Raw genomic sequence first — 26,583 nt, forward strand, 5'->3', positions numbered from 1 at the left:
GAGTTTGTTGCTCTTTGTGAAACCGAGTTGCGAGGGTGACCTTGGCCCACCCACCTTCCCCTCGGGGTGTTCGAGATCAGCTCTCGAAATCTCAACTCTTCCCTGTCTCTGCGTTTCCGAACACTGTCCTAGCGAGACACTGCTCTTTGCTAAACACCTTTTTTTCGCAATCACGTTGCATTTGAAAGGTGAAAAGTTAGAAGGTCGGTGATATTTGAGGCAAGGGTTGGAGCTGCTGGCTTCTCTAGAGGTGGGTCGGTCGCGGTAGGAGATCTGACCTTGACGTCACTTGGCGAATATAAGCGGCTCCCGGGGGCGTTGGATTGTGACTCGGGGAGAAGTTAATTTGCTGAGTTCTCCTCGTCTCGATCGCCCTGCGTGGAGATAATTTCAGCATGTTATTTTGGCACACGCAGCCCGAACAGTATAATCACCAACAACACAGCACCAACAACTACCTCCGGTAAGTACCTTTACTTTGGAAAGACCGGCGTTCAAGAGGAAGTTTCAAAACAACCTCCTGGACCATTAAAAGTCGCAAAGGGGAGAATAAAGTAATCCCAGGGACTCGGGGACAGGAGTTGCGGCTAGTTGTATAGCGTGGGACAGGCTGCCGGTAAGACGGCTGGGATTTTAGAAGTGAAAGACCCTCGCAACTTTTATATGTCATTTTTATGTTGTGACATTTTCTACTTCGGGTTGAGTGGTCGTGGAATTAAGTTGTCAGGCGCCGTGGAAAGAACTTCGTAGAACAAAGAAGTGTCCTACCATTCGGCCCACGAAGTTGTAGCGACCTATCAATCTACCCCAAAAGATTTCCCTCTCACGTAGCCCTTCGCTTATTTCCCTTTCAATTTGCCTAAATGTCGCTTAAATGTCTCTAACGTATCTACCTTCACCCCCACCCCTGGTAGCGCGTTCCATACACTTGCCTCACTGTGTTTAAAAAAACTATCTCAGACATCTCCCCTATGCTTTCCTTCTGTCACCTTCAAGTTATGCCCTCTCCTATTAGGCATTTCTGTTCTGGGGAGGAAAAGATTGCAGGCGGTCCACTCGAGCGGTTGTCAGCTGGAAAGAAAGTTGTCGCGATATGAAAAGTACAGAGCCCGTTGAGTTGTTGAAATAATTTTATTAGTTTGAAATATTTGTTTTGTATTAGTTATGTTTACATGCTTTATATTTTATTAATTAGGATTGCACCTACTGTCTGTGGAAATTTTGGGTCAGTGTATTGACCGGGAAGCGTCTGGATTAATAATATTGCGTTCATATTATTACACTTGTGTTATTCAAAGGTCCATTTAATATCAGAGAAATGTATACAATATACATCCTGAAATGCTTTTTTTTCACAAACATCCACAAAAACAGTTGTGTCCCGAAGAATGGACTGTTAAATGTTAGAACCCTAAAGTCCCCCTCCCCAGCCCCCTCCGTGTGTAAACAGCAGCAAAGCACCATCCCCGGCTCCCACCAGCAAAAAAACCATCACCCACCCCACCGAGCACTGAAGCGCGCAGCAAAGCATCAATAAAGACAGACTTGCAGTACCCCAAAGACTACTGGTTCACCCAGTAATTCAACACACCACAGGCGCGCGCTCTCTCTCTCTCTCTCTCTCCCCTCCCCTCCCCCCACCCCTAATAAGGGAAAAAGAGGTATCTCCGTGTGTGAGATGTCTGTGTGTCTCTAGGTTGTATTCATGAAGTTTGTGCTCTCAAAGGGACAGATAAAGAAAAGAATTTGCTGTTCATATCCTATTCGTAATTGTGTACATATACTGTAGCTTTATCAGGTTGTTCCCTCATCCTCCTCCTATGGTGGGAAAAGAAAATCCAACTTATCTGATCTCTCCCCATTTGCTACAATCCTTCAACCCAAGTAGCTCCCTTGCATTCTCCAATGCAACCGCGTCATTTCTATAATGCGGTGACCAGAACTGTGCATAGTAATCCAACAAACCAGTATTTTCTAAAATTGCAAGATTGTGTCCCAATTTATGAAGGTGAGCATGTTATCGACCATCTTCACCACCCTATTGATCTGTGCTGACAATTTCATGGAACTATGGATTTGAACTCTTTGTTCCTAAATGCTCTCTCAATTCCTGTACATGTCCTACCAATATTTGTTCCCACCCCCTGCAGCTGTGTGAACTGGTACGTGTCAGGATTAAATTCCACCAGTCAATCCTCCACCCAGCTTTCCAACTGATTTGTATCCTGCTGTACCTTCCTTCACTCTCTTTTGTGTCCTCCTTAAACCTCCTACCTCAATGTCCAAGTCATTAAGATAGTACCATAAACAAGGGCCCTTCCACTCATCCTGGAGGGACGCCGCAGGTTGCAAACTTCCAATCACAAAAGCGTTCCTCCAACCGCTCTCCCCTCTTCCTCCTATCACCAAGTCAGATTTGTATCCAATTCACCAGGTCACCTTAGTTCAGGGAAACATTGATACAGAAAACCTCAGGAAGGGCTTGTACAACATTAAAGTAAAAATACAAGTTTACATGGTACATATTGCCACTAGCGGTATTAATGGAAAATGAGTCAGTATGAAAATTAAAGTTGAGAGAATATGAACAGTCTCCGAATCTGGCTCAATATCACTAACCTATGTCCCGAAATTTGCTATTTTGTACAGCAAGACCCATAGTAATTATAAATTAAAAAAGAAAATAATGCAAATGAGAACATCAATACAGCACATCAGTGCAACCACCGATTTTGTGATTATGGGCAAAGGTTACGGGATTTTTCTTCAGCATTTTCTGTGTGTTATTTCAGTTTGCCTGTCTCTGCCAAAGTTTTATATACATTGAGGTTCAACAAGCATAGAAACTGGAGCTGCTTCGAACACTTTTAAGTGTTTCTCCAAATAGTTGAAAAATAAGATCCAATGATAAGATAAGGAATCTCAACTAGTCCACTGGCTTGTCATATTTTCTCTGTCGTTCAATAAGATCACAGTTGACATTTTACCTGGGTGCTACTTTTCTGCACTAACCTCCTCTCTCTTCATTTCATTATTATTTTAAAGTCCAGCTATCAGTCACAGTATCAAACAGATCCCACTAAGTTTGGGGAAAATCGATTTGGAATGGAAGGACATATTTAAATAAAGTATTTTGCAACTGAGACTAGATGAACGTCTAGGGCAATGCATAGACCATAAAAGATGTACGCAGATCCTACATTACCATTTGTGCTGAATGCTCAAGTGGAAGGAACAGGGCAAATTCAAACAAATGGGTCTATCTGAGTTAGGCATCTTGATTGGCATGGACGCGTTGAGTCAATGGGCCTACTTCCTTGCTGTAATTCTTGCTTTGAGTGTTATGGACTATCGAAGTCACTTGTTGCATGTAAAGATGGGATTTTTTTTTAAATTACATGGTACTGCATGTATTGTAAATTTCTGTTTTGCCTGACTGGAGTGACACCACAATCTCATTGCCTTGAGCAATGACATTAAAGTTCTGTTCCATTCTCTTCTATGACTAGGGGGAGAAAGAATTGAACAAGCTCAAATATGTTGATCAAACCTGCGCAGAATGGCCGGGCAACACTCATTCTAGGGCAGGGGTTTCCAACCAGGGTTCCTGATGCACCATCAATAACTCTAGGAGACTGGAAGTGAACGATAGGCTTTTATTAACAGCAAAAAGGAAGCACAACATCTTGGAGACTGAGGGAGGAGCAGTGCCCCAATCGCCTTTATACAGGGGTCTGTGGGAGGAGCCACAGGAGCAGTCAGCAGAGGGGCGTGTCCAGACAGGTATACATAGTTTACCACAGTTCCACAGACCCCCTTGGCTCCATGGCATAAAAAAAGGTTGTCTAGCAAAGACTCACTGGAATGTTTGCTGTACACTTCCAGAAGGGAATAGGAAAGGAAAGAAGTTCACTATAAAATAACCTGTTCAACAGTTTATCAAAATATCACAGTCCTTAAGCAGATACCCATGCACATGGGTTTAGTTCTTTTTTAAAGTTCATGAGATCAAATGCTGACTTTTGGTTCTTTAATACTCCATGAAGCTTTGGTTTCAGCCCGATATGTCGACCGTGCTTTTTTCCTTGGGTGCTTCCTGGCCTGCTGAGTTCCTGCAGTATTGTGTGTGTGTTGCTCTGATTTCTAGCATCTGCAGATTTTCTCTTGTTTGTGCATCAGATCTAGTTAGGCTTGCTTATCATCTCTTGTTTAAAGTGCTTTGCTACTCTTAGGAAAACTAAGAAACAGCAAATATCAGAAGTGACCATTAAGTGTGTGTTTGAACGAGTCACGTGCTATATAGAATTCCATTCAATTTGCTGGTCAGAATGTGGCAATTTAGCTCTATACTGGTGTTTAGAATCCACGCACTGTAGTTCTTTGTTCATTCCAATTCATTTCTGAATATAAGCACGCAGGATTGAGGCAAGCCTTTGTGCGTATGTTTTCTATATCCAGTGTTTTTGCTCCTCTAATTAGAAGCATAGAACAACACCTGAAACGTCTGGAATAAACTCCATCTGCCATTTCTGCACATGTATTTCTTGCTTGGCTATATCCTAAGGTACCCTTAATCACCTACTTCCTATCTACAATTCCTCTGATGTCAGTGTCTTCTGAAAGCTTACTAGTCAGTCCATCTTCATTTTTGTTTCAGTACTAATACAGATAAGCAAGTAATACAGACTCCAGCACTGATCCCTGCGGAATAACACTGCTTGCAAATCTCTAGTCAGAATAAAATCATGTCACCACTATCTGTTGACTTACATAGAACACAATACAGCACAGTACAGGCCCTTCAGCCCTCCATGTTGTGCTGACCCATATAATCCTAAAAAAAGTACTGAACCCACACTACCCCATAACCTTCCATTTTTCTTTCATCCATGTGCCTGTCCAAGAGGCTCTTAAATACCCCTAATGTTTTAGCCTCCACCATCATCCCTGGCAAGTCATTCCAGGCACTCACAACCCTCTGTGTAAAAAAAAAACTCACCCCTGATGTCTCCCCTAAACTTCCCTCCCTTAATTTTGTACATATGCCCTCTGGTGTTTGCTATTGGTACCCTGGGAAACAGGTACTGACTATCCACCCTATCTATGCCTCTCATAATCTTGTCGACCTCTTATCAAGTCCCCTCTCATTCCTCTACGCTCCAAAGAGAAAAGTCCCAGCTCTGCTAACCTTGCTTCATATGACTTGTTCTCCAAACCAGGCAACATCCTGGTAAATCTCCTCTGCACCCTCTCCATAGCTTCCACATTCTTCCTATAATGAGTTGACCAGAATTGAACACAATATTCTAAGTGTGGTCTCACCAGAGATTTGTAGAGTCGCAACATGACCTCTCTACTCTTGAACTCAATCCCCCTGTTAATGAAGCCTAGCATCCCATTGGCCTTCTTAACTACCCTATCAACCTGTATAGCGACCTTGAGGGATGTATGGATTTGAACCCCAAGGTCCCTTTGTTCATCCACACTCTTAAGTAACTGACCATTAATCCTGTACTCAGTCTTCTGGTTTGTCCTCCCAAAATGCATCACCTCACACTTGTCCGGATTGAACTCCATCTGCCATTTTTCTGCCCAATTTTGCATCCTGATTCTATCCTCTTGTAAACTTTGACCATTTACAGCTCCATCCACAACTCTTCCAATCTTCGTGTCATCCACAAACTTACTCACCCATCCTTCCGCCTCTACATCCAGGCCATTTATAAAAATCACACATAGCAGGGGTCCCAGGACAGAACTCTACGGCACTCCACTAGTCACCAACCTCTGGGAAGAATACTTTCCTTCCACAACTACCCTCTGCTTTCTTCCTTTAAGTCAATTCTTTTATCCAAGCAGCCATGGTTCCACTTATCCCATGCATCATGACTTTCTGGATGAGTCTCTCATGAGGGACCTTGTCAAATGCTTTGCTAAAGTCCATGTAGACCACATCCACTGCCCTACCTTCATCAATTTCTTTTGTTACCTCTTCAAAAAACTGAATCAGACTCGTGAGGCATAATCTTCCCTTCACAAAGCCATGTTGACAATCCATGTACTTCTCCAAATGTTTGTAGATCCTATCCGTAAGAATCCTTTCCAGTAGTTTACATACCACCGACGTAAGACTCACCGGTCTATAGTTCCCAGGTTTCTCCCCATTACCTTTTTCAAACAAGGGAACTACAGTTGCCATTCTCCAGTCCTCCAGCACTTCCCCTGTAGCCAAAGAGGATTCAAAGATAATGGCTAATGCTCCTGCGATCTCTTCTCTCAATTCCCACAACAACATGAGGTATATCATATCCTGCCCTGGGGATTTATCAATCTTAATGTTTTTAAGAAGATCCAGTACTACTTCTTCCCTAATCTCCACTTTGTCCAGCACACAGGCCCGCTCAACTTCGACCTCATCCTGATCACGATTCTTTTCAGTTGTGAATACTGATGCAAAGTATTCATTTAGGACCCCCCCCCCCCAAACCTCCTTTGCCTCCAGGCACATGTTGCCCTCTTTATCCTTTAGTGGTCCCACCTTCGTTCTCGTCATCCTCCTATTCTTCACATACGCATAAAACGCCTTGGGGTTCTCCTTAATCCTACATGCCAAGGCCTTCTCATGCCCCCTTCGAGCTCTCCTAAGTCCTTTCTTTAGCTCCTTCCTGGCTACCCTATTTCTGATAAGCCCCTCCTACTTCCTGCTTCTTATATCGAATATATGCTTCCTTTTTCCTCTTGACGAGTTGCCTCACATGTTTCGTCAGCCACGATTCCCTTTTCCTACCATTTTTTCCTTGCCTTAGTGGGACAAACCTATCCTGAACCCAGCTCAAGTGGTCCCTAAACTTCTCCCAAGTTACTTCTGTGCTTTCCCCTTTGAACATCTGTTTCCAGTTTATTCTCGCTAGTTCCTGTCTCATCCCTTCAAAGTTAGCCCTTCCCCAGTTAAGCACTTTACCATTTTGTCAGATTTTATCCCTTTCCATAGCTATGCTGAAGTTAAGGGAGTTGTGGTCATTCTCACCAAAGTGCTTCCCCACCAAGAGGTCTGTCACTTGACCAGGTTCATTACACAGAACTAGATCCAGTATAGCCTCTCCTCTCGTTGGCCGGTCCACATATTGTGTCAGGAATCTTTCTTGAACACACCTGACAGATTCTGCCCCATCTATCCCACTTGCATTCAGGAGGTGCCAGTCAATATGAGGGAAGGTGAAATCTCCCATAACTACTACCCTGTATTTCCTGCTCCATTCTAAAATCTGCCTGTTTATCTGCTCCTCGGTGTCCCAAGGGGCTATCTGGGGGGCTATAGACTACTCCCAGCAGTCTATAGTGATTGATCCCTTCCTATTTCTGACTTCCACCTCCTATACAGAAGGTGGTGAGGTGGAGATACGTCACTATGAAAGGAAGTTGAAGGTGCTCCTTCCCTCCTCTAGCCTGCAGGTCAACCTTGGACAAGGTGCAGCACCTGCTTAAGCCCTCTACCCCCCCCCCCCCGACCAGGGCCACTGAAGCGATGGGAGCAGGTGGTGGATGGTCGTATGGGCAGCTAGTACATATCACAATTCCTGGTTATGTGACCACTGACACCAGGCAGACAGTCCCTGAAGAGTATTGGTAATGGCGGGAGTCACCCATCTTGTAAAGACACAGTCTAGAAGAAGGCAACAGCAACCAATTCTGTAGAAAAAGTTGCCCAGAACAATGATGGTCATGGAAAGACCGTGATCACCCATATCATACAATTTGGCATGTAACATCTGAACAACTCTATGCATATTAAGAATAGATGTTATTATGAATGAACTTTTGAAACATTATCTCTCAGGAGGATAAAATCTTGACAATGATAGTAATTTAGTATTTGGTAAATTGGTTTATTATTGTCATATGTACCGAGATACAGTGAAAAGGTTGTCTTGCGTACTGTTTATGCAGATCAAATCATTACATTGTGCATTGAGGAAGAACCAGGTAAAACAATAACAATACAGAGTAAAGTGTAACAGGTACAGAGCAAAATCACAGTAAGGTAGATTGTGAAATCAAGAGTCCATCTTATTCAATAGTCTTGTAACAGTGGGTAGAAGCTGGGGTTGGAGCTGGTGGTATGTGCTTTCAGGATTTTGTATTCTCTGCTCGATGGGAAGGGACGAAGGAGAATAATTGTGCTGGATGGGATCTTTGATTATGCTGCCTGCTTACTAATGCAGTAAGAATCCTAGACAGAGCCCATGGAGGAGAGGGTTGGTTCCCTTGATGAGCTGAGCTATTGAACAATATGACACTTCAGCCTTTTTAACCTGTTCCAAGATCAATCTAGCCCTCTTCTCCCACATTGCCCTCCAATTTTCTTTTGACAATGTGCCTATTTAAGAGTCTCCATAATGTATCTTTATCTGACAGTGTGTTCCATTCACTTATCACTGTCTGTATATAATAAAAACCTCTCTCTCTCATTCCCCTTTATTTTCCTTGCATTTGCTATTGTCGCCCTGCAACAACGGGACTTCCTATCTGCATTATCTATGTATGCCTCTTATTATCTGATACACCTCTATCTAGTCTCCTATCATCCTCCTCCTCTCCGAAGAGAAAACACCTGGCTCACTCAACTATTCCTCATAAGACATTCTCCCTAATCCAGGTAGCATTCTGGTAAATTTCCTCTGCACCCTCTCCAATGCTCTTTCTATAATGAGGTGACCAAAACTGAACACAATACTGCAAATGTGGTGTAACCAGAGTTTTATAGAGCTGCAGCATTATCTCATGGCTCTTGAACTCAATCACCCTGACTAAAGAAAGCTAACATATGATGAGCCTTCTTAACCATCCCATCAACACGTGCAGTAACTTACTTTGACCCTGAAGATCCCTCTGTTCATGGCTTTTGGTGGCCATAAAGCAATTTGGGTCATTCTGAAGTTGAAAAATGTCTGCCTAACTGTAAGATAATAGTTGTTTCCGTTTGCATCAAGTGTTATTTGTGGAAATCACCGGATGGTGATGAGGCAAAAGTGTGAAATGATGCTACTATGTTGAATGCAATATGAAAAAATGGAATGTAGTTGGTTGGGTAAGCTGTGAGCTTTTAAATTAATACTTCTCTTCCATTTCAGCGATGTCCTTACATTGCCAGTTTTTAAACATGAGGAGTCAAATCCTTCACCAAGAACTGATGCCAAGCTGCTCCCATTCCAGTACGTGCTGTGTGCAGCCACATCACCTGCAGTCAAACTGCATGAAGAAACTCTGACCTATCTCAACCAAGGTATCAAAACTGAGCATTAACTATTGTTTTTTTTATCCATTCTCTCCCTCACTTGACCTTTCACGTTGGTTCTCTATAGCCACGCTGTTTGCGATGGGACTATTTAGTTTGTTGGTGTCTTTTGCCATGGTGTTCTTCATTTCTACTGGCGAGCTTACGGCTGCAATCTGTTTTCCTAACGTCATCAGCCTGTTCATATGCCAAAATATCCAATTGGCTGGAGTATGTTGGAGCCAGTGGGTAATGTATGAAGGATAATCAGACCTTGTGTTCCCAAACTGATGAACTGTTGGTTCTTTCTAGGCCTCTAGGCAGTGAAATGTTTGGAGGGTGTGTAGATTGGGGTTGGGATTGGGACTCAAGAGTGGGGAAGAGTGGGTTATGGACTAGAATTTCAGATTGGTCAAAGGTGGGGTAATTATGAGCATTGGGTGCAGCCTTTCAAATTCTTCAATAGCTTATCAGCCCAGGCAAATTGAACAATAAACCCTTACAATGGTTTAATTCCTAAATTATGGACAATAAGTCCAATCGCAAAGAGAGAGCGTGTGGAATTCTGGTGAGGTCAGAATTGGTCAACAGATGCAGTGCTGTTCACAGTCAAATTCCCACTCCACAGCATCTGTAAAAAAAATATGTATATCTTAAAAAATGCCAGCAATTTTGATGTTTGGAAATTCTGCTCCAGCACAAGAAGCGAGAAAGAAAGGCAATATGGGAGAGGGCTTTACTGAGGAATACTGTATATGTTGTGTTTTTCTGCAGACCGCTCCATGTCATTCTGTGACCTAAAATGTAACTGAAACTAGGGTTAAAACGCTCTGCTATGGACATTCCTTTGAGGTTTTAACCCAATGAACTTTGAACTGATAGCACCAATTACATTCCTCTCCATTGAGCAATGCTACCCTGAAGACTGAAGCGATTATTACTTTTGGACATCTTTGATTCTGAACCCACTCGTAACTTACACAGATTTGCATTGCCAAGGGCAACCCAAGCAGCCCTTGATACAAATACCAGCAGCTGAGGTTACTGTGGAGAGTAAACCTCGGTGAAGTTCTTTAGACGAGAAGGAGCTGAAATCCTTATGCACAACCCAAAAACAAAACAAAAATGTTGCGTGAAACTCGGGCTGATTTAACGAGGTAGAGAGCTTCAGGCATTGTAGATTCAACCAATGAAGACTATGGAGGTTACAGGTGAGAAAGTTACATGTGAAATTTAAATTTAAGATGTTAATTCATCCACTGTAATACATGCTAAACGTATGATGGAGTGACTTGTCCCAGTTGAACTCTGCCTTGGAAGTTCAGCTCCAGTGACTTCAGTAGAGTGCAGCAGATGTCCCGTTTAGACGTACCTTTAACAGAGGCTGAATTTCCTGCCCTGATTGTTTTCTTAGTATTTCCTCCTAATATTGCATCTTCTCTGAGTCCCTGTTACCCTGTTCAAGATAATCGTATGTCATGGCTTCCTGCACAAACAACATACCCATTAATAGCAAGGCGTGGCTGCTCCTTATCTGGTACATTACCTGCTCGTTTATCTGAGCCGGTGAGGCACGCACCTGAGTAACGCCTGCAGTATCAGTTAAACGTGCTGTCCATGTTGGTGCGTTCCTTAGAATTCCTAGCGTAGCACAGGAGGAGATCGCTTTTTCACCCTGCAGGTGGCCATTAGCAAAGCTTGTCCCACTTTCTAGATACTGGTTTACTGCCTTGGTCCTCAGTCTTTGGGTGAATTGTGCCTTTCTAAGAAATATCTACCCCCCCCGCCCCCCCCCCCATGCATCTCAATTTCTTTTCTAGCAGCTTCTGTATTGGTGATTTCACGGCAGTTAGCCTGTAGTCAATCAGACTTTTCAGAATGTATCACTGTAATAATGTTACCATCCCATCATTTTCCTCACCAAAACAACACTGGAAGGCTCTTTCCCTGCTCTCTTCACTGCCCAGCCTCCCGGTTTCCACTCATAATTCTTATTTGAAAATCAGGAGTCTAAGAATGTAAAGGTTTTTGTTTTGCCTGTCTTTGGTAATCACCAGAATAACACACGTCCTTGTGTATATTTGTATGTTTAGAATATTTGCCATATTCTTACTTCCTTGTATTGAGGATTAGTTATTAAGCACTGCTAAACTCATTTTTGTCATCGCCTTTCCAGCCTTCCTTCCATCTGGCTTCTATACTTACTTACAAATACCCTGCCTTCCACTTTCAGCTTTGACTCACTTCCTTCAGCATCTGTGCTTGGGTTCATATTCTGCCATGCCATAAACCTTTCCCATGGGTAACAGAAAACTTGGCTGTGGCTGTACACTAATCCCAGCTTTGCGTATTAATTTATTTAAAGATACAGCCTGGAGCAGGCCCTTCCAACCCTATGAACCGCAGCCCCTAGCAATTTAACCCTAAACTAATCACGGGACAATGTACAATGACCGATTAACCTACTGACTTTGGACTGTGGGAGAAAACTGGAGAACCTGGAGAAACCCCACGCATTCCACAGGGAGGGCAGTTGACATCAGAATTGAACTCTGAACTCTGACCTGAGCTGTAATAGCGTTACAGAGCTATGCTACCTCTATGCTATCGTGGCACCATCCAAATTATACAGGTCCCTGTGCTCCAGGAATCTCAACCCTGTCTGCCTTAACCTTCTTTCTATACTTCACCCTGTCTGCACTCACTAATATGTGACATTATTTCTAATCCAGTTTATTTATTTGTTTATTTTTGAGATGCACTGCCCAGCAACCCCCCATTTAACTCTACCCCAATCTCGGGACAATTTACAATGACCAGTTAACCAGTACATCTTCTGACTGTAGGGGAAAGCCAGAGCACCCAGGGAAAGCTCACACATTCCACGGGGAGGACATACAGAGACTCCTTACGGAGGATGCTGGGATTGAACTCTGAACTCCGACACCCTGAGCTGAAATAGCGTAGTGCTAATCTCTATGCTACCATGGCTCCCAGTTTCTTCGGAGACTTTTTAATCCCCTGCCCACCTGTTTAAAAGTTGCCAGTTTTATTATTTAATGATAAAAGTGCTTTGCTGGCCAGATCAGCACTAATATCCCATCTCTGCACTTCTATTGAAATGGCTATAGGGAGCTGCAGGGCGGCTGGGCTGAACGTCCTCCCGGATACTAGAAGTTTTGATATAACCAACTGGCTTGGTAGTGTGTTCTAAAGGGCTGTGAAGAATCAGGCAACTTGCTGTGGATGGGGACTGGCCCCTAACCACGACTGGGTCACCACAACAGATTTCAGTCCTTGTGGACTTAAGTGAACCAGTTGGAATTTTGTGACAGTCCAGGAGATTTGTGGTCACCATTACTGATACTAGTTCTTTTGTTCTTGATTGCAGATTTATTTATTTATTTATTTAAATTCCCTCACTCGTGTGCTGGGATTTGAACTCGGTTCTCCGGATCATTATCCAACAGAGGTCATTCCTCCTTCTACCCATGTCATTGGTATTGATATGAACCACGACTTCCGGCTGTGTACCCTCCTCCCCTATCTCCCTTCCTAGGAGGGATATACATCAAAAGGGTCATTGCATATTAGGTCATTAATGTCAAATGTGGACAGTCTAATTGAAGTTAATATATTATTTCTGGATCTACCCTGCCTTTAGTTTAAAATACCAATGAAAAATGTTGAGGCAATGCAGCTACAAGAATGAAAATCTTGCACTGTCAGCCAGTAATATGTTTACTTCTGAATTATTAAATCAATTTTTAATGTATTGAATAATCTGCATACAGCAAAGTTTAAAGTTTGCATTGAATGAAATCGGAAATGTCTTCGAATTAAAATAATTAGCTAGCTAATTTTTATGTCATAATTAGTAACATTGCTCTTTTTAATTGAAAATAACTGGTTTGTTTGATTATGAAAATGTGCACTGTTTCAAGTAGACATGTCAAGCGTTTCTGTTTGCCTGCATGTTGCCAAATGTGTGGTGTCCGTTTTCTGTTGACAATCGGACACCTACACATTGAAGTGTTGCTGAGTTTGTGTGGGAATCCTTTACCCCAGAACATAAGAGTTAACAGAAATGTTGAATTTTGATCATTTCTGGGTTAAACGATGGGGAGGGCTGAAACAGCATTGAGGACTTTCGAAAGTGTTTTGTTTTTTAAAACCAAACAAGAATTGTGGGAGCAGCCAACCCTTCCTGAAGTGAATAAAGAATTGTGCAGGAGAGGATGAAAAGAAGCTGCAATTGTCGGGCAGCAGTAAGAACTCTTGATTGCAAGATCCTCTCAGTTCGAACAACTATCAAAAGACGTTCTTATAAATGGTAATTGACGAATTATGGACTTTCTTGAATTTTGAGGGTGAGTGTGCGTAAAACATATAACTTGTATATGTAAAGTTAACTTATATTAAGAAAATAAGAAGTGCTGTCTTGTCCTGAAATAATCTGTTCTGTGAGGCACTATTGTAAAGGGATGGATAGTATATAATGTGAAGCTAAGCTGGATCCAGTAAGAAAGTTACAGCAGGAGAGGTGAGTAAGAGCCTGCAGATGAGACGGAGATTCTGGATAATATTTATTTATGGGAATATTTGTTAGAGTGCTGTGTTATAGGAAAAAGTGGTTAGAGTTGACCCCAATCCCCATCAATATAAATCACAGCACTATTGAATGTGGAATCTCTTCCAGCTGTGTGAGACCATGATACCACATCCAACCTATATTGGTTCCAGAATTATCCAGATGTGCTTTATTCATTAAAGATCTGTGTCATGAAAAAAGTGGTTATTGTTGATAACTCAAGAAGTTGGCTTTTGCACTTAATAAAGTTAAATTTTAATTTGAATTGATAAATATAGAAAATAATAATTTTGATGTTTAAGTAAATTGAATTATTGGATTAGATTGAATTAAATCATTTCTAATTAAAGGGTTTAGTGTACCAAAATTTTGCCTTCATATCAACCAGGCCAATCCTACGAAATCCGTATGGTTGACAACAAAAAACTGGAAGACAGTCAAGAAATATTTGGAAAATATGTAAAGGTAAGATAATTCCCCGCATTGGGGAAAGTGCAGTTGATCTTCACGCTCTGGGACTGCATTGTACCAGATTACATCTGCTTCCATTTAACATTCCTGACACTTGCCAATCTGTATTTGAATTTTACTTTGAGCAACAATTCAACTGTTAGTTGTTCTGTTCGATGTTGTCACAGTCCATTATTTCTCTTCCACTTGCCCCTAACCATCAATTAAGGACTAAAAATCCTTTGCAGTAAGTCCATACATTTCTAAAATGTATCAGATGTACATTATTATTGCGTTTACTAGAAATGTCATTCCATAATCTGAAGAATCCACCATTCTGTTTTCTCCTCTATAACATTGTGACCTTACATTCTTACTGACTGAGAAATGGCTGAATCATCATACCAGGAGAGATTAGGCAGGTAGGTCTCTAGATCACAATAATTTCAAGAATCAGAAGTGAAATTGAAACAATTCTTAAAGTGTTAACAAAAGATATAATGAGGACTGTTTCCCTTCGATGAGAATCTAGAATTAGGGATTCCAGTATCAAAATTGTGCCATCACTTCAACTGTAGGATCTGAAATGGGCCATTTATTCAAAGTATGCCAAACAGTAGATATCTCAAAGCCAAGAGCTACAGAGATGATCATTATTTTTGCTCAAGGGTAACCTTATAGATCTCTAGATATTGGAAGAATTGAAGAATAATGGGGAATCAAGAACATGATGCTGAGAGGCAGAACATAAGCCATGACCTTGTTGAATGGTAGAGCAAGTTGGAATGGTTGTGTGGCCTATTCATGCTGTTACTTTATACAATGGCTACTGACTGTAAGGTACTTTGATTCTTGTATTTTTCTTGCTTCCTTTCTCCTTGTAGATTTTAAATATTTCTATCCTTTGTTCCTTGATCTGGATGTCCTGACAAGAAATGAAGTTGTACCCACAACAATATAAGGCTGGGTTAAGCCCGTTATAGGCTGCCAACAGTAGTTTGCCAGAGTCCTCTATCCTGGGCCAATTTTTCATGTTATCTCCAGCTGTAGCCCATCTTGGGTGGATATAGAAGTCTTTATTCATCACAACAAGTAGGTATCATTGGAGTCAGTCTTGGTAGAGACTCCCTGTCCCAACATTACTTAACATTTTTATATGGTAAGATAATTCTATAGTTACAATGTATCTACAGTGCTTCCTTTGAATTACATATAATATTCAAGCACCTAGATCTTCACACCAACACTCCAGACACCCAAAATTAATATTAATCACCACTGTCTCTGAGCTGCATTCATCTAAAAACCAGGTCAGTAGGTTTGCAGTTAGCCCTAATCTGCAGCTCCAGAAAGGCCTTTATTCTGAGCAGCATTTAAAATTCCATCTACAATCAACATTGAGATCTGAAGACTGGTTGCTGTTGAAATTAATATTTGCTAGTCCCTCCTCTGGGCCTCCTAGATAGAACTAGATTTGTTCCAGGAAAGGCCAAACTTTAAAGAGGATCTAATCCAGTGGGGCCACAAAAATGCCCTATACTTCAGACCCCTTCCACAATCCCTATCATTTACCATGTGCACCTACACCTACACTATCATCCCTAATGGCTCTGAGACTCCAAGCAGAGATTGTATGTAGCTGTCTCATTCAGATGCTTGATGCCTCTTTCCCTGCTGGACTATTGCAGTTTAATCACATTCTTTATTTTCACCCCTTCATTCTCTGATAGCTAAAACTGAGCAGTGGCTATCAGTGGTTACTCTCTGATCAGGGACACTGACCAGTAAGGTCACTGTATCAGGTTCACACTCTATGCCATGACAAAAGTTCATCAGAATGATCTGACAAACTAGTCTCTCAGACTCATTCATTGATGTGGGAGGTGCTGGAATGGTCTCTATTTAAGGCTGTAAGGACCTTTTCCCAATGGAACGCCCTCCCAACTGTCCATTCGATCACTCGCCCAGCCTCTGAAAGGACCCAGCCCACCTGCACTCATAACCTATTCAAAGTAAATTTTATTATTAAAGTACATTAACGTCACCATATTCAACTCTGACATCCGTTTTCCTGTGGGCATACTCAGCAAATCTATAGAATAGTAACTGTAACAGGATCAATGAAGGATCAACCAGAGTGGAGAAGACAACAAACTGTGCAAATATAAATAACTAGCAATAAATAATGAGAACATGAGGTAATGAGATAGAGTCCTTGAAAGAGAGACCATTGATTGTTGGGACATCTCAATGGATGGGCAAGTAGTTACCCTTTTTGTTCAAGAGCCTGATGATTGAGGGGTGGTAACTGTTCTTGAACCTGGTGGCACAAGCCCTGAGCTCCTTTACCTTCTACCTGATGGCAGCAGTGAGAAAAGAGCATGGCCTGTGTGGTGGGGATCTCTGATGATGGATGCTGCTTTCTTGCTACACCAGTTTATGTAGATGTTGCCAATGATTGGGAGGGTTTTACCTACAGTGTACTGGGTCGAATCCACTACCTTTTGTAGGATTTTCCTTTCAAAGCCATTGGTGTTTCCATAGCAGGCCACAATGCAACACACTTTCCACTAGGTATTTATAGAAGTTTGTCAAAGTTTTAGATGTCATGCTGAATCTCCGCAGACTCCGAAGGAAATAGAGGTGCTGCTGTGCTTTCTTCATAATTGCACTTATGTGCTGGGTCCAGGACGGGTGTTCTGAAACAGTAACACCCAGGACGTTAAAGTTACTGACCCGCTCCACCTCTGATCTTCTGATGAGGACTGGCTCATGGTCCTCTGGTTTCCCTCTCTTGAAGTCAATAGTCAGCTCCTTGCTCTTGCTGACATTGAGTGAGAGGATGACACCAAATTTTCAATATCCTTTCTGTCTGCTGATTCATCACCACCTTTGATTTGATCCCAAACTGTGATGCCAACAGCAAAGTTGTATGTGGTTGGGACTGCATGGCCACTCAGTCATTGAAGTTACGTCTGGGGCGACTGCCTTTGGGGTCTGTGACTGCTGGGGCGACTGCCTTTGGGGTCTGTGACGTCTCGGGCAATTGCCTTCGGGGTCTGTGATGGCTGGGGCGACTGCCTTCGGGGTCTGTGACGTCTGGGGTGATTGCCTTCTGGATCTGTGACGTCTGGGGCGACTGCCTTCGGGGTCCGTGACGTCTGGGGCGACTGTCTTCTGGATCTGTGACATCTGGGGTGACTGCCTTCAGGGTCTGTGACGTCTGGGGTGACTGCCTTCGGGGTCTGTGACGTCTGGGGCAACTGCCTTCGGGGTCTGTGACGTCTGGGGCGACTGCGTTCGGGGTCCGTGACGTCTGGGGTGATTGCCTTCTGGATCTGTAACGGCTGGGGCTACTGCCTTCGGGGTCTGTGACGTCTGGGGCAACTGCCTTCGGGGTCTGTGACGTCTGGGGCGACTGCGTTCGGGGTCCGTGACGTCTGGGGTGATTGCCTTCTGGATCTGTAACGGCTGGGGCTACTGCCTTCGGGGTCTGTGACGTCTGGGGCGACTGCCTTCGGGGTCTGTGACGGCTGGGGTGACTGCCTTCAGGGTCTCTGTGTATTTTTTCTTTCTCAGTCTGCCATACCATTGAAGTTGTGGGACCTGTTATCTCTGCTGTAACTCAGATCCCTTCCCATCAATTTTCCCCAATACCTTTCTGTTCTGATCTATACGACTAATCCTCTTAGTTCAAGATTTAGCCTTCATTAAAGAGTACAGTTACCCTTACACACTGTTTGCGACTTGCTGTCACGCTCCCTTGGTGTCCTCTGCATTTGCGTTTGCTGTGAGTCTGTTCCCATCAGGTGCAGTCAGAACTGAGGCATCAGCTGGTGTTTGTCACTTGATCTCTCACGCTGTCTGTGAGGGTGACAAGAAGGTGGGTCATACGGTTTAACCAGAGTCCAGTGTTTCCACTGACTGCCTCACCAGGACTGCATGCAAACACAGCTGCCATTCATCTGGGCCACCACCTGTGGCCCGATCCACCTGGGAGGGAAACCTGTCTTTTCAGGCTGCTCCTTTACCGTGACTTGGTTACCTGGCTGTGGGAGGACTGTCTTCTTTCCTTCTGACTCTCCCTGATCAGCACTATGTGTTGCTACTGCTTTGCTTGATCTCTCGAAGTGTTACACTTCTCCATAGAATCCTACTAAATTGGCATTTGTAGCTTCTTCCGGTGCATTTGTAATTTCTGTTGCTTCTTGTTCTTCCGCTGCCCTCCTCACACTGATGTCTCCCCACTCATTCCCTTCCTGCTCCTTATTATCCCCGTTCTGGTGAGCCATTACTGTAATTGCTGCTGCCTCTGCAGGCAGCTGCACTGCTTGTAACAGTTCTTGTCTGTGTTGGGCCCCTACCCTGGGGCTTCCTGATGTGGTTCCTGATCATTGCCCTGTCTCCTGTCTCTGCTGTCTCTCAGTGAGTGATATTGTCTGCTCTTTGGTCACACATGTCCGCTGTTCCTGTCTTGTCCATGTTATTTCTCCGTTTCATGAGTCTATGATAGCACTGGCCTTACTCAGTGTGTCTATCCCTAGGGTAGGACCTTCATTGCTTGGACACACCCAAAAATCTATAGAAGCTGCACTCCTCAATCTCCTGGAGTACCTGGGGCTGACTTCTCTCTGCCCTCATTGTTTCACCTCCTGCACTGGTAATGTAAATAGTCTCTCCAGTCACGGACAAAGGTAGATCAGCTATTGATACTGACGGCCCCATGTCCAATAACATTTTACATTGCCAGCCCCTTAATGAACCTCTTGTGCACACCCGTGGATGACCACCACTGGTGCCAGCTGTTTGTCACCAGCTCTATAATCTGGTCAGCAGTCAAATCAGAAAAAGAGGGTATTGCTGTGGACTCTGTCTGCTTTGGTGAGTGATTCTCACACTCTCCCCTCTTTTCAGGACTCTGAGAGGCCATAGCTATAACAGATCATCTCCATTACCCTCCCATGTCTATTCCAGCAGTTTCTTGCTAAGTGCCCTGGTCGTTGGCACACAAAGCAAGTTCTCTGTGATATCATAGGAGCTACATTCACTATAGCCATTTCATAACTTCTCTTCCGCCTCCTCTGGTCATCTCATTGGTCTGTGATACTACCACACAATAGGTTGATCCCAGTAGAATCCCCAAATCTAAAACTTCTGATGGGCTGAGCTCAGACCTTCCTTCAGCATTTTAAGGAAGACTGGGCCATCCCTCCCTGGATTATCCAACCCTAAATACTATTCATACGCTTGATATTTGCGTTCTGCATCATTCATGGCTGACTTATCAGCTCTCTAAACTACTGACACTATTGTTGCCCAGTTTACTCTCTCTTTCTCCCATTGCTGCCTCAAATCCCATTTTAAAAAATCGATATCTCTCTCCATTACTGGTGTTCCTGGTAGATGCCATGTCCCATCCTGCCCCCACCCTTGAGCCAGGCTGTCCCCCATATTCCTTGGCCACTTTGCTTTTACCAACACATATATTTTCAGGGTGCATCATTTCCTTCAGCTTGAGCTGGAATTCTGAATTCCCACAGGTGACGTTAAATGAGGGCAGCTCTGGCAAAAGGCTCTGCTTCCCTCTCCGTCCCCCCCCCCCCCAGGTGTGAAGGGCTTATAGATATTCATAATCAGGACCAAAGGTTGGATTGGGTCATGGGAGTTCTGGACCTGACGTTGCTTGACCTTAATCGGTGCCATCGCGACCAATGTATCCCTCAAATATCTCCAAACGATGCAAAATACAAATGACGGATAAAAAAAAACGGTACATACTCTAAACCACAAAGTGCATACTCTGCCACTTATGTGTGTTGGTTCCATTGTAGTCATTAGATTTGGGTACGCAGAGCAAGCTCACCACATCTCCCTGCCCCACCCCAACACCGAGTGAGGTTGTGTAGCAGACTGTCTCAATAACCATCCAGACATGCAGCCCCATGGCAGGTGCTGAATCCCATTTCTGCCTCATAACTTCCACTTGTCTTACAGAGCATTATCCGTGTGGTTTTTCATGACCGGCGCTTGCAGTACACTGAGCGCCAGCAGCTGGAGAGTTGGAGATGGAATCGGCCTGGGGATCGCATTCTTGATCTGGGTGAGCAGTAGTGCTACTTATTGCTTAAGGGTAACTTGTGGGGCTGCGCATGGGAGTCAGTCGGCTGCAGGGAGCTGAGAGCGGGTCACACCTAGGTAACCTGAATCAGCCTTACCAGAACAGCCAGATTATATCGCTTTCAGCCATTTTAGGCTCTGGATTTTGAACATTTATCTGAAAGAGGCCACAAGAAATTCAGATTTTAACAGTGTGCTTCTCACCAATGAAAGAGCCTGTTACAAGGACTGGAGGTCTTGGTATGTAAGGAGGCATTGGATAGGCTGGGACTGTTGGCGAATGGATGATTATCTTTGTTTAGAGATTCACCATGGTAACAGGCCCTTCAGCCCAATGAACCTGCAACGTCCAATTCAAGGTTCAAAGTAAATTTGTTATGCAGGTACATATATGTCGCCGTGTACAATCCTGAGATTTGTTTTCTGGTGGGCATTCACAGTAAATACAAGAAATACCTTAGAATCAGTGGAAGGCCCCACCCAACTGGTGTGGATGTCTCTGGGATTCCCAGCGAGAGGAGTGGTGTCATTGTTCAGGTGTGGTGACTGCCTCGCATCCGCAGCCATGTGAAGTTGTTGTGGGGATTGTGTGCTGGCGAACAAACCATGCAAATACAGAAGAGAGAAAGTAATACAGTAATAAGTAATAAAGTAATAAGTAATACAGTGGTTAGCACAGTACAGGTGGCACGGGCTCAAACCCCACTGCTGCATGTAAAGACTTTGTACATTCTCTGGGTTTCCTCCGGGTGCACAGGATGCCTCCCATGGTCCGAAGATGTGCTGGTTGGGCATTGTAAATTGTTCTGTGATTAGGCTAGGATTAAATTGGGGGATTGCTGAGCCGTGTGGTTCAAAGGGCTGGAAAAGCCTACACTACACTCTGTCTCAATAAAGAAATGAAACATAAGTAAGCAATAGATCAGAATCGGGTTTATTATCATGGGCATGTGCCGTAAAATTTGTTAACTTAGCAGCAGCAGTTCAATGCAATACATAATATAGAAGAAAACAAAAATAAATCATTTACACTATGTGTATATTGAATAGATTAAAATAGTGCAAAAAACAAATAATATGTATTAAAGTGAGGTCGTGTTCAAGGGTTCAATGTCCACTTAGGAATCAGATAGCAGAGGGGAAGAATCGCTGAGTGTGTGACTTCAGGCTTCTGTACCTCCTACCTGATGGTAACAGTGAGAAAAGGGCATGCCCTGGGTGCTGGAGGTCCTTAATAATGGACGCTGCCTTTCTGAGACACCGCTCCCTGAAGATGTTGAGAACGTGACCTGAATTATACCCATATGACCAATTAACCTACAAATGCTGCTTGAATGGCAGTGATACTTCACCACCAGATGAGCTCAACTCCTTCTATGCCGGCTTTGAAAGGGAGAATTTAACTACAGCTGTCAAGAACCCTGCTGCATCCGGTGACCCTGTGATCTCTGTCTCGGAGGCCAACGTCAGGCTGTCTTTCAGGAGGGTGAACTCTTGCAAGTCAGCAGGCCTCGATGGGGTACCTGGTAAAGCTCTGAAAACTTGTACCAACCAACTGGCGGGAGTATTCAAGGATATCTTCAACCTCTCACTGATATGGGCGGAAGTTCCCAGCTGCTTCCAAAAGGCAGCAATTATACTAGTGCCTAAGAAGAGTAGTGTGAGCTGCCTTATTGACTATTACCCAGTAGTAAACAAGAGAAAATCAACCATCTATCCAGTCCTGATGAAGGGTCTCAGCCCAAAACATCGACTATATTCTTTTCCATAGATGCTGCCAGGCCTGCTGCGTTCCTTTAGCATTTTGTGTGTAGCACAGAGTAGCACTCGCATCTATGGTAATGAAATGCTTTGAGAGGTTGGTCATAGTTAGGATCAACTCCTACCTCAGCAAAGACATGGACCTACTGCAATATGCTTATTGCCACAATAGGTGTATGGCAGACGCAATCTCAATGGCTCCTCACATGCCTTTAGATTACCTGGACAATATAAACACCTATAGTTCAGTGTTTAACACCATCATTCCCACTGTCCTGATTAATAAGCTACAGATCCTGGGCCTCTTTACCTCTCTCTGCAAATGGATCCTCAACTTCCTAACCGGAAAACCATAATCTATGCGGATTGGTAATAATATCTCTTCTTCACTGACTATCAACACTGGCACACCTCAGGGGTGTGCGCATAGCCCACTGCTCTCCTCCCTCTATGACTGTGTGGCCAGGTATAGCTCAAATACCATCTATAAATTTGCTGACAATACAGCTATTGTTGGTAGAATCTCAGGTGGTGATGAGAGGGCATACAGGAGCGAGAAATGCCAACTAGTGGAGTGGTGCCACAGCAACAACCTGGCACTCTATGTCAGTAAGACGAAAGAGCTGATTGTGGACTTCAGGAAGGGTAAGATGAAGGAACACATTCCAATCCTCATAGTGGGATCAGAAGTGGAGAGAGTGAGCAGCTTCAAGTTCCTGAGTGTCAAGATCTCTGAGGATCTAACCCTGTCCCAACATATTGATGTAGTTATAAAGAAGTTAAGACAGCAAGTATACTTTATTAGTAGTTTGAAGAGATTTGGCTTGTCAACAAATACACTCAAAAACTTCTATAGTTGTACCGTGGAGAGCATTCTGACAGGCTACATCACTGTCTGGTATGGAGGGGCTACTGCATGGGACCAAAAGAAGCTGCAGAAGGTTATAAATCTAGTCGGCTCCATTTTGGGCACTAGCCTACAAAGTACTCAGGACATCTTTAGGGAGCGGTGTCTCAGAAAGGCGGCATCCATTATTAAGGACCTTCAGCACCCAGGGCATGCCCTTTTCTCACTGTTACCATCAGGTAGGAGGTACAGAAGCCTGAAGGCACACACTCAGCGATTCAGGAACAGCTTCTTCCCTTCTGCCATCCGATTCCTGAATGGACATTGAACCCATGAACAGTACGTCACTTTTTAAATATGTAACTCTGTTTTTGCACTATTTTTAATCTATTTAATATATACGCATATATACTTTAATTGATTAGCATATTTTTCTTTCTATATTATCATGTATTGTACTGCTGTTGCTAAGTTAACAAATTTCATGACATATGACAGTGATAATAAACCTGACTCTGATTCTGAACCCATATGTTTTTGCAAAGTGGGATGAAACCAGAGCACCTGGAGGAAACTCACACGGTCACAGGGAGAACATCCTCTCAGACAGCTTCAGGGATTTACCTGGCTTGCTGGTGCTGAAATAGTGTTGTACCAACTGGCATGCTGCTTATAAAACCTTGACAGGCATTGATAAAGGTGATAAGCCAGTCTTTGACCCAGCTCAGGGGTAAACCAGAAGGAAGTGTTTTAAAGTGAGAGGAAAATATTTAAAAGAGACTGAAGGGTCTACTTTTTGGCAGAGAAGGCAGTGAGTGTATGGAATGAGCTGCCAGAGGAAGGAGTTGAAGTGGGTCCAATTATGACATTTAAAGGACGTTTGGATAGCTACATGGATAGCAGAGTGTAGGAGAACATGGGCTAAATAAAGAGTTATGCAGCCAGCTGAGTTGGGTAGCTTGATCGGCTTGGTGTCAGGAATTCCTGACCTGAATGGGGAGCAGCAGAAATGATTGAGCGGTGAGCAATAACATTAATAATAAGCAGCAAAATAGCAAGTCATGAGAGTCCACAATACAACAAAGATCCAATACTTAACACAACAAGGTAACTGCAGGCTGGTTGAGGCTGGCTGGTTCAATGCGTGAACAAGGGTTTAAATAGGCTGCAGGTGATGTGTCGGAAATGAGCGGCAGATAACTCTTGTAGCTGGGTGGAGACTGGGAGGAGCCTGCCTGACACATGGGTGAGTTGGGCTGAAACGCCTGTTCTGTGTTGTTTAATTCAAAGGATCTATGACTTTTAATTCCTCGGAGGTGGGGAGGAGGTGGCGGGGGGGAGGCGGTGGGTTGTTCTGCAAACTCTATGTTTGTTAGGTTAATGACTTGAATCCCATCTGGTCCCACTCCTCGGCAAGCGGTAGCTTTGCATGGGCCTTGCTTAATTTGTCTTAGCTGAAGAAGTGAAATCAATCAAACATGGTGCTGTAGGGGGATAAAAGTCTTGAGTCTGTTGTAAAATGGAACTTTTCACAGACTTGCCTCTGTCGGTCGGCATCCTGGAACCTCGGGCAGATCCACTGCAGCTAAACTGTGTTGAGTTTCTCTGGGAACCCACCAAAAGGACTTCGGTCTTTGTTCAGGTAGAGTAACTGTCTCACTCCCGCGATGCACCGCAGCTTCTGATGCAACGCAAAATGGTCGTAGGGATTGTTTGCTGGCAAAGCACAGGAGGAGCCCATACTCTGCTTGAAGTTTAACTATTCAGCCTTTTCCCTTAATTCTGAACTCACAGTTCCACTTGTTGTGCTCGTTGTTACAGTCGGCCTCTGCACCAGTCGTTCTTTGTTCTCTGTCTGCCAACCATTATCCTACTTCCTTCTCAAAACATGACTATTTCTTTGATCTGACCAGCTTTGTCTGCGGTTAACCAGTGTATCTGTCTGACAGCAGGTGTAAAGAGATGAATGTGGTTTCCAGCACGTGGCCTCGCCAACACAGTGCAAGCCAGGTGAATGTTTGCAAGTGTTTTAACTATTTATTTTAGGTCCACTGCATCAGTACTGAGTTCACTCCCAGGAAGCACGGTGGAGAGAAAGGAGTTCCTTTCAGAATTCAGATTGACACATTCAAACAAAACGAGAACGGTGAATATACAGAGCACCTCCACTCTGGCAGCTGCCAGATCAAAGTGTTTAAGGTATGGAATCAACATTTTAATTTCAAAAGTTCCAAGTAAGATTTATTATCAGAGTACATGCGTGTCACTGCATACAACCCTGAGATTCTATTTCCTGCGGGAAATCTATAGAATGGTAACTGCAAACAGGATCAATGAAAGAGCAAGAGCATTGAAGACAACAAACTGTGCAAATATAAATAAATTAATGAAAACATGAGATAAAGAGTCCTTAAAGTGAGATAATTGGTTATGGGAACATCCCAATATATGTGTAATTACCATCTTTATTATCATTGATTTAGGTGGCATGAAAATTGCATTTCTTTTGTGCAAAGACAAAAAATTACAATTAATTACCAAACAAAGTACAGAAATAAAGGAAAACTGAGGTAATGTTAATGGAATTATGGAGCATTCAGTGATCTGTTGGTGGTGTGGAAGAAGATGTTAATGAACCATTGAGTGTGGATCTTCAGGTGCTTGTATATCCTCCACGATGATGTTGCGGCAGGTGTGAGGTTACTGCCAATAGAGCCATTTACAAAAAGTGGAGAGGTAGTGTCAGGCCAAGCTGATGAGCGGAAAGTAGAGCTTATTAAGTAATAAGATTCCTTTTTTTTTAATATTGTAATTAATTCTTGGAATGGTTTATAGCCACAATGTCTGCTGTGTCCGATACAATTAAGATCTTGGAATTATACTTGCCTCCAATTAACCCTTGACAGTGATGAGTTTTAGAGCAGGGGCTGTTTGGCACAACTGGATCTTCTTGAAGTGTCACTGTCTTGAAAAGCCTAAATATATCTGATATTTACAATCTACAGAAGAACAATCTGTCACTTCTGCTGAAAGGTTGTTGGAGTGTTGGCGATTGGTTCTATCTCCTGCAGGGTCTTCCGAGGACCAGTGATAAATTTCTCTCTCTCCTGGACCAATGATAAATTTATAAATTTACTTTGCCTCACTATCTGACATGCCATTCTTTTATTTCTAATTGTTCTTTCAAACCATTTTAAAGCAAAGTTACTGAAAATGCTGATTTTTATAATTTATTGTGGATCTGCTGCTTGATTCAATGTTTGCTTGAATTAAGTTGACTGACTTTCGCCAAAGCTTCGAGGTGATTGTGATGGGCATGTGTCTTTTTAAAGCCTAAGGGTGCTGATCGAAAACAGAAGACTGACCGGGAAAAGATAGAAAAACGTACAATCCAAGAGAGAGAAAAATATCAACAGTCATTCGAAACGACAATCCTTGCAGAGGTCAGATGTTTCTTGCTTGGATCAGAATGTTGAAGCTATTAAATTAAGACACATGCATGTATTCTACTAACTTGGAAGCTTCTCTGAATGTTAATGTTAA

The 26,583-nt window shown here is 43.3% G+C and overlaps 1 protein-coding gene across 8 annotated transcripts in view; it reads left to right on the forward strand.

Moving 5' to 3' along the window:
- Positions 1 to 248: 248 nt before the first annotated feature.
- The window catches only part of tfcp2l1 (transcription factor CP2-like 1), a 53,737-nt gene continuing 27,402 nt past the window's right edge, over positions 249 to 26,583 (forward strand). The window contains exons 1-8 of one of the 8 annotated variants that reach the window (XM_059970317.1): positions 9,143 to 9,283; positions 10,049 to 10,485; positions 12,666 to 13,644; positions 14,254 to 14,330; positions 20,310 to 20,415; positions 24,576 to 24,682; positions 25,087 to 25,239; positions 26,373 to 26,483. In XM_059970317.1, coding sequence (XP_059826300.1) covers positions 13,605 to 13,644; positions 14,254 to 14,330; positions 20,310 to 20,415; positions 24,576 to 24,682; positions 25,087 to 25,239; positions 26,373 to 26,483 — 594 coding nt within the window. In that variant the 5' untranslated portion in view covers positions 9,143 to 9,283; positions 10,049 to 10,485; positions 12,666 to 13,604. Of the gene's footprint in view, positions 464 to 9,131; positions 9,284 to 10,048; positions 10,486 to 12,665; positions 13,645 to 14,253; positions 14,331 to 20,309; positions 20,416 to 24,575; positions 24,683 to 25,086; positions 25,240 to 26,372; positions 26,484 to 26,583 lie in introns of those variants that run through there. The other 7 variants (XM_059970321.1, XM_059970318.1, XR_009512269.1 and 4 more) reach the window with 7 other exon arrangements.

This window comes from Hypanus sabinus, chromosome 5 (assembly GCF_030144855.1).
Source record: "Hypanus sabinus isolate sHypSab1 chromosome 5, sHypSab1.hap1, whole genome shotgun sequence".
Lineage (NCBI taxonomy): Eukaryota > Metazoa > Chordata > Chondrichthyes > Myliobatiformes > Dasyatidae > Hypanus > Hypanus sabinus.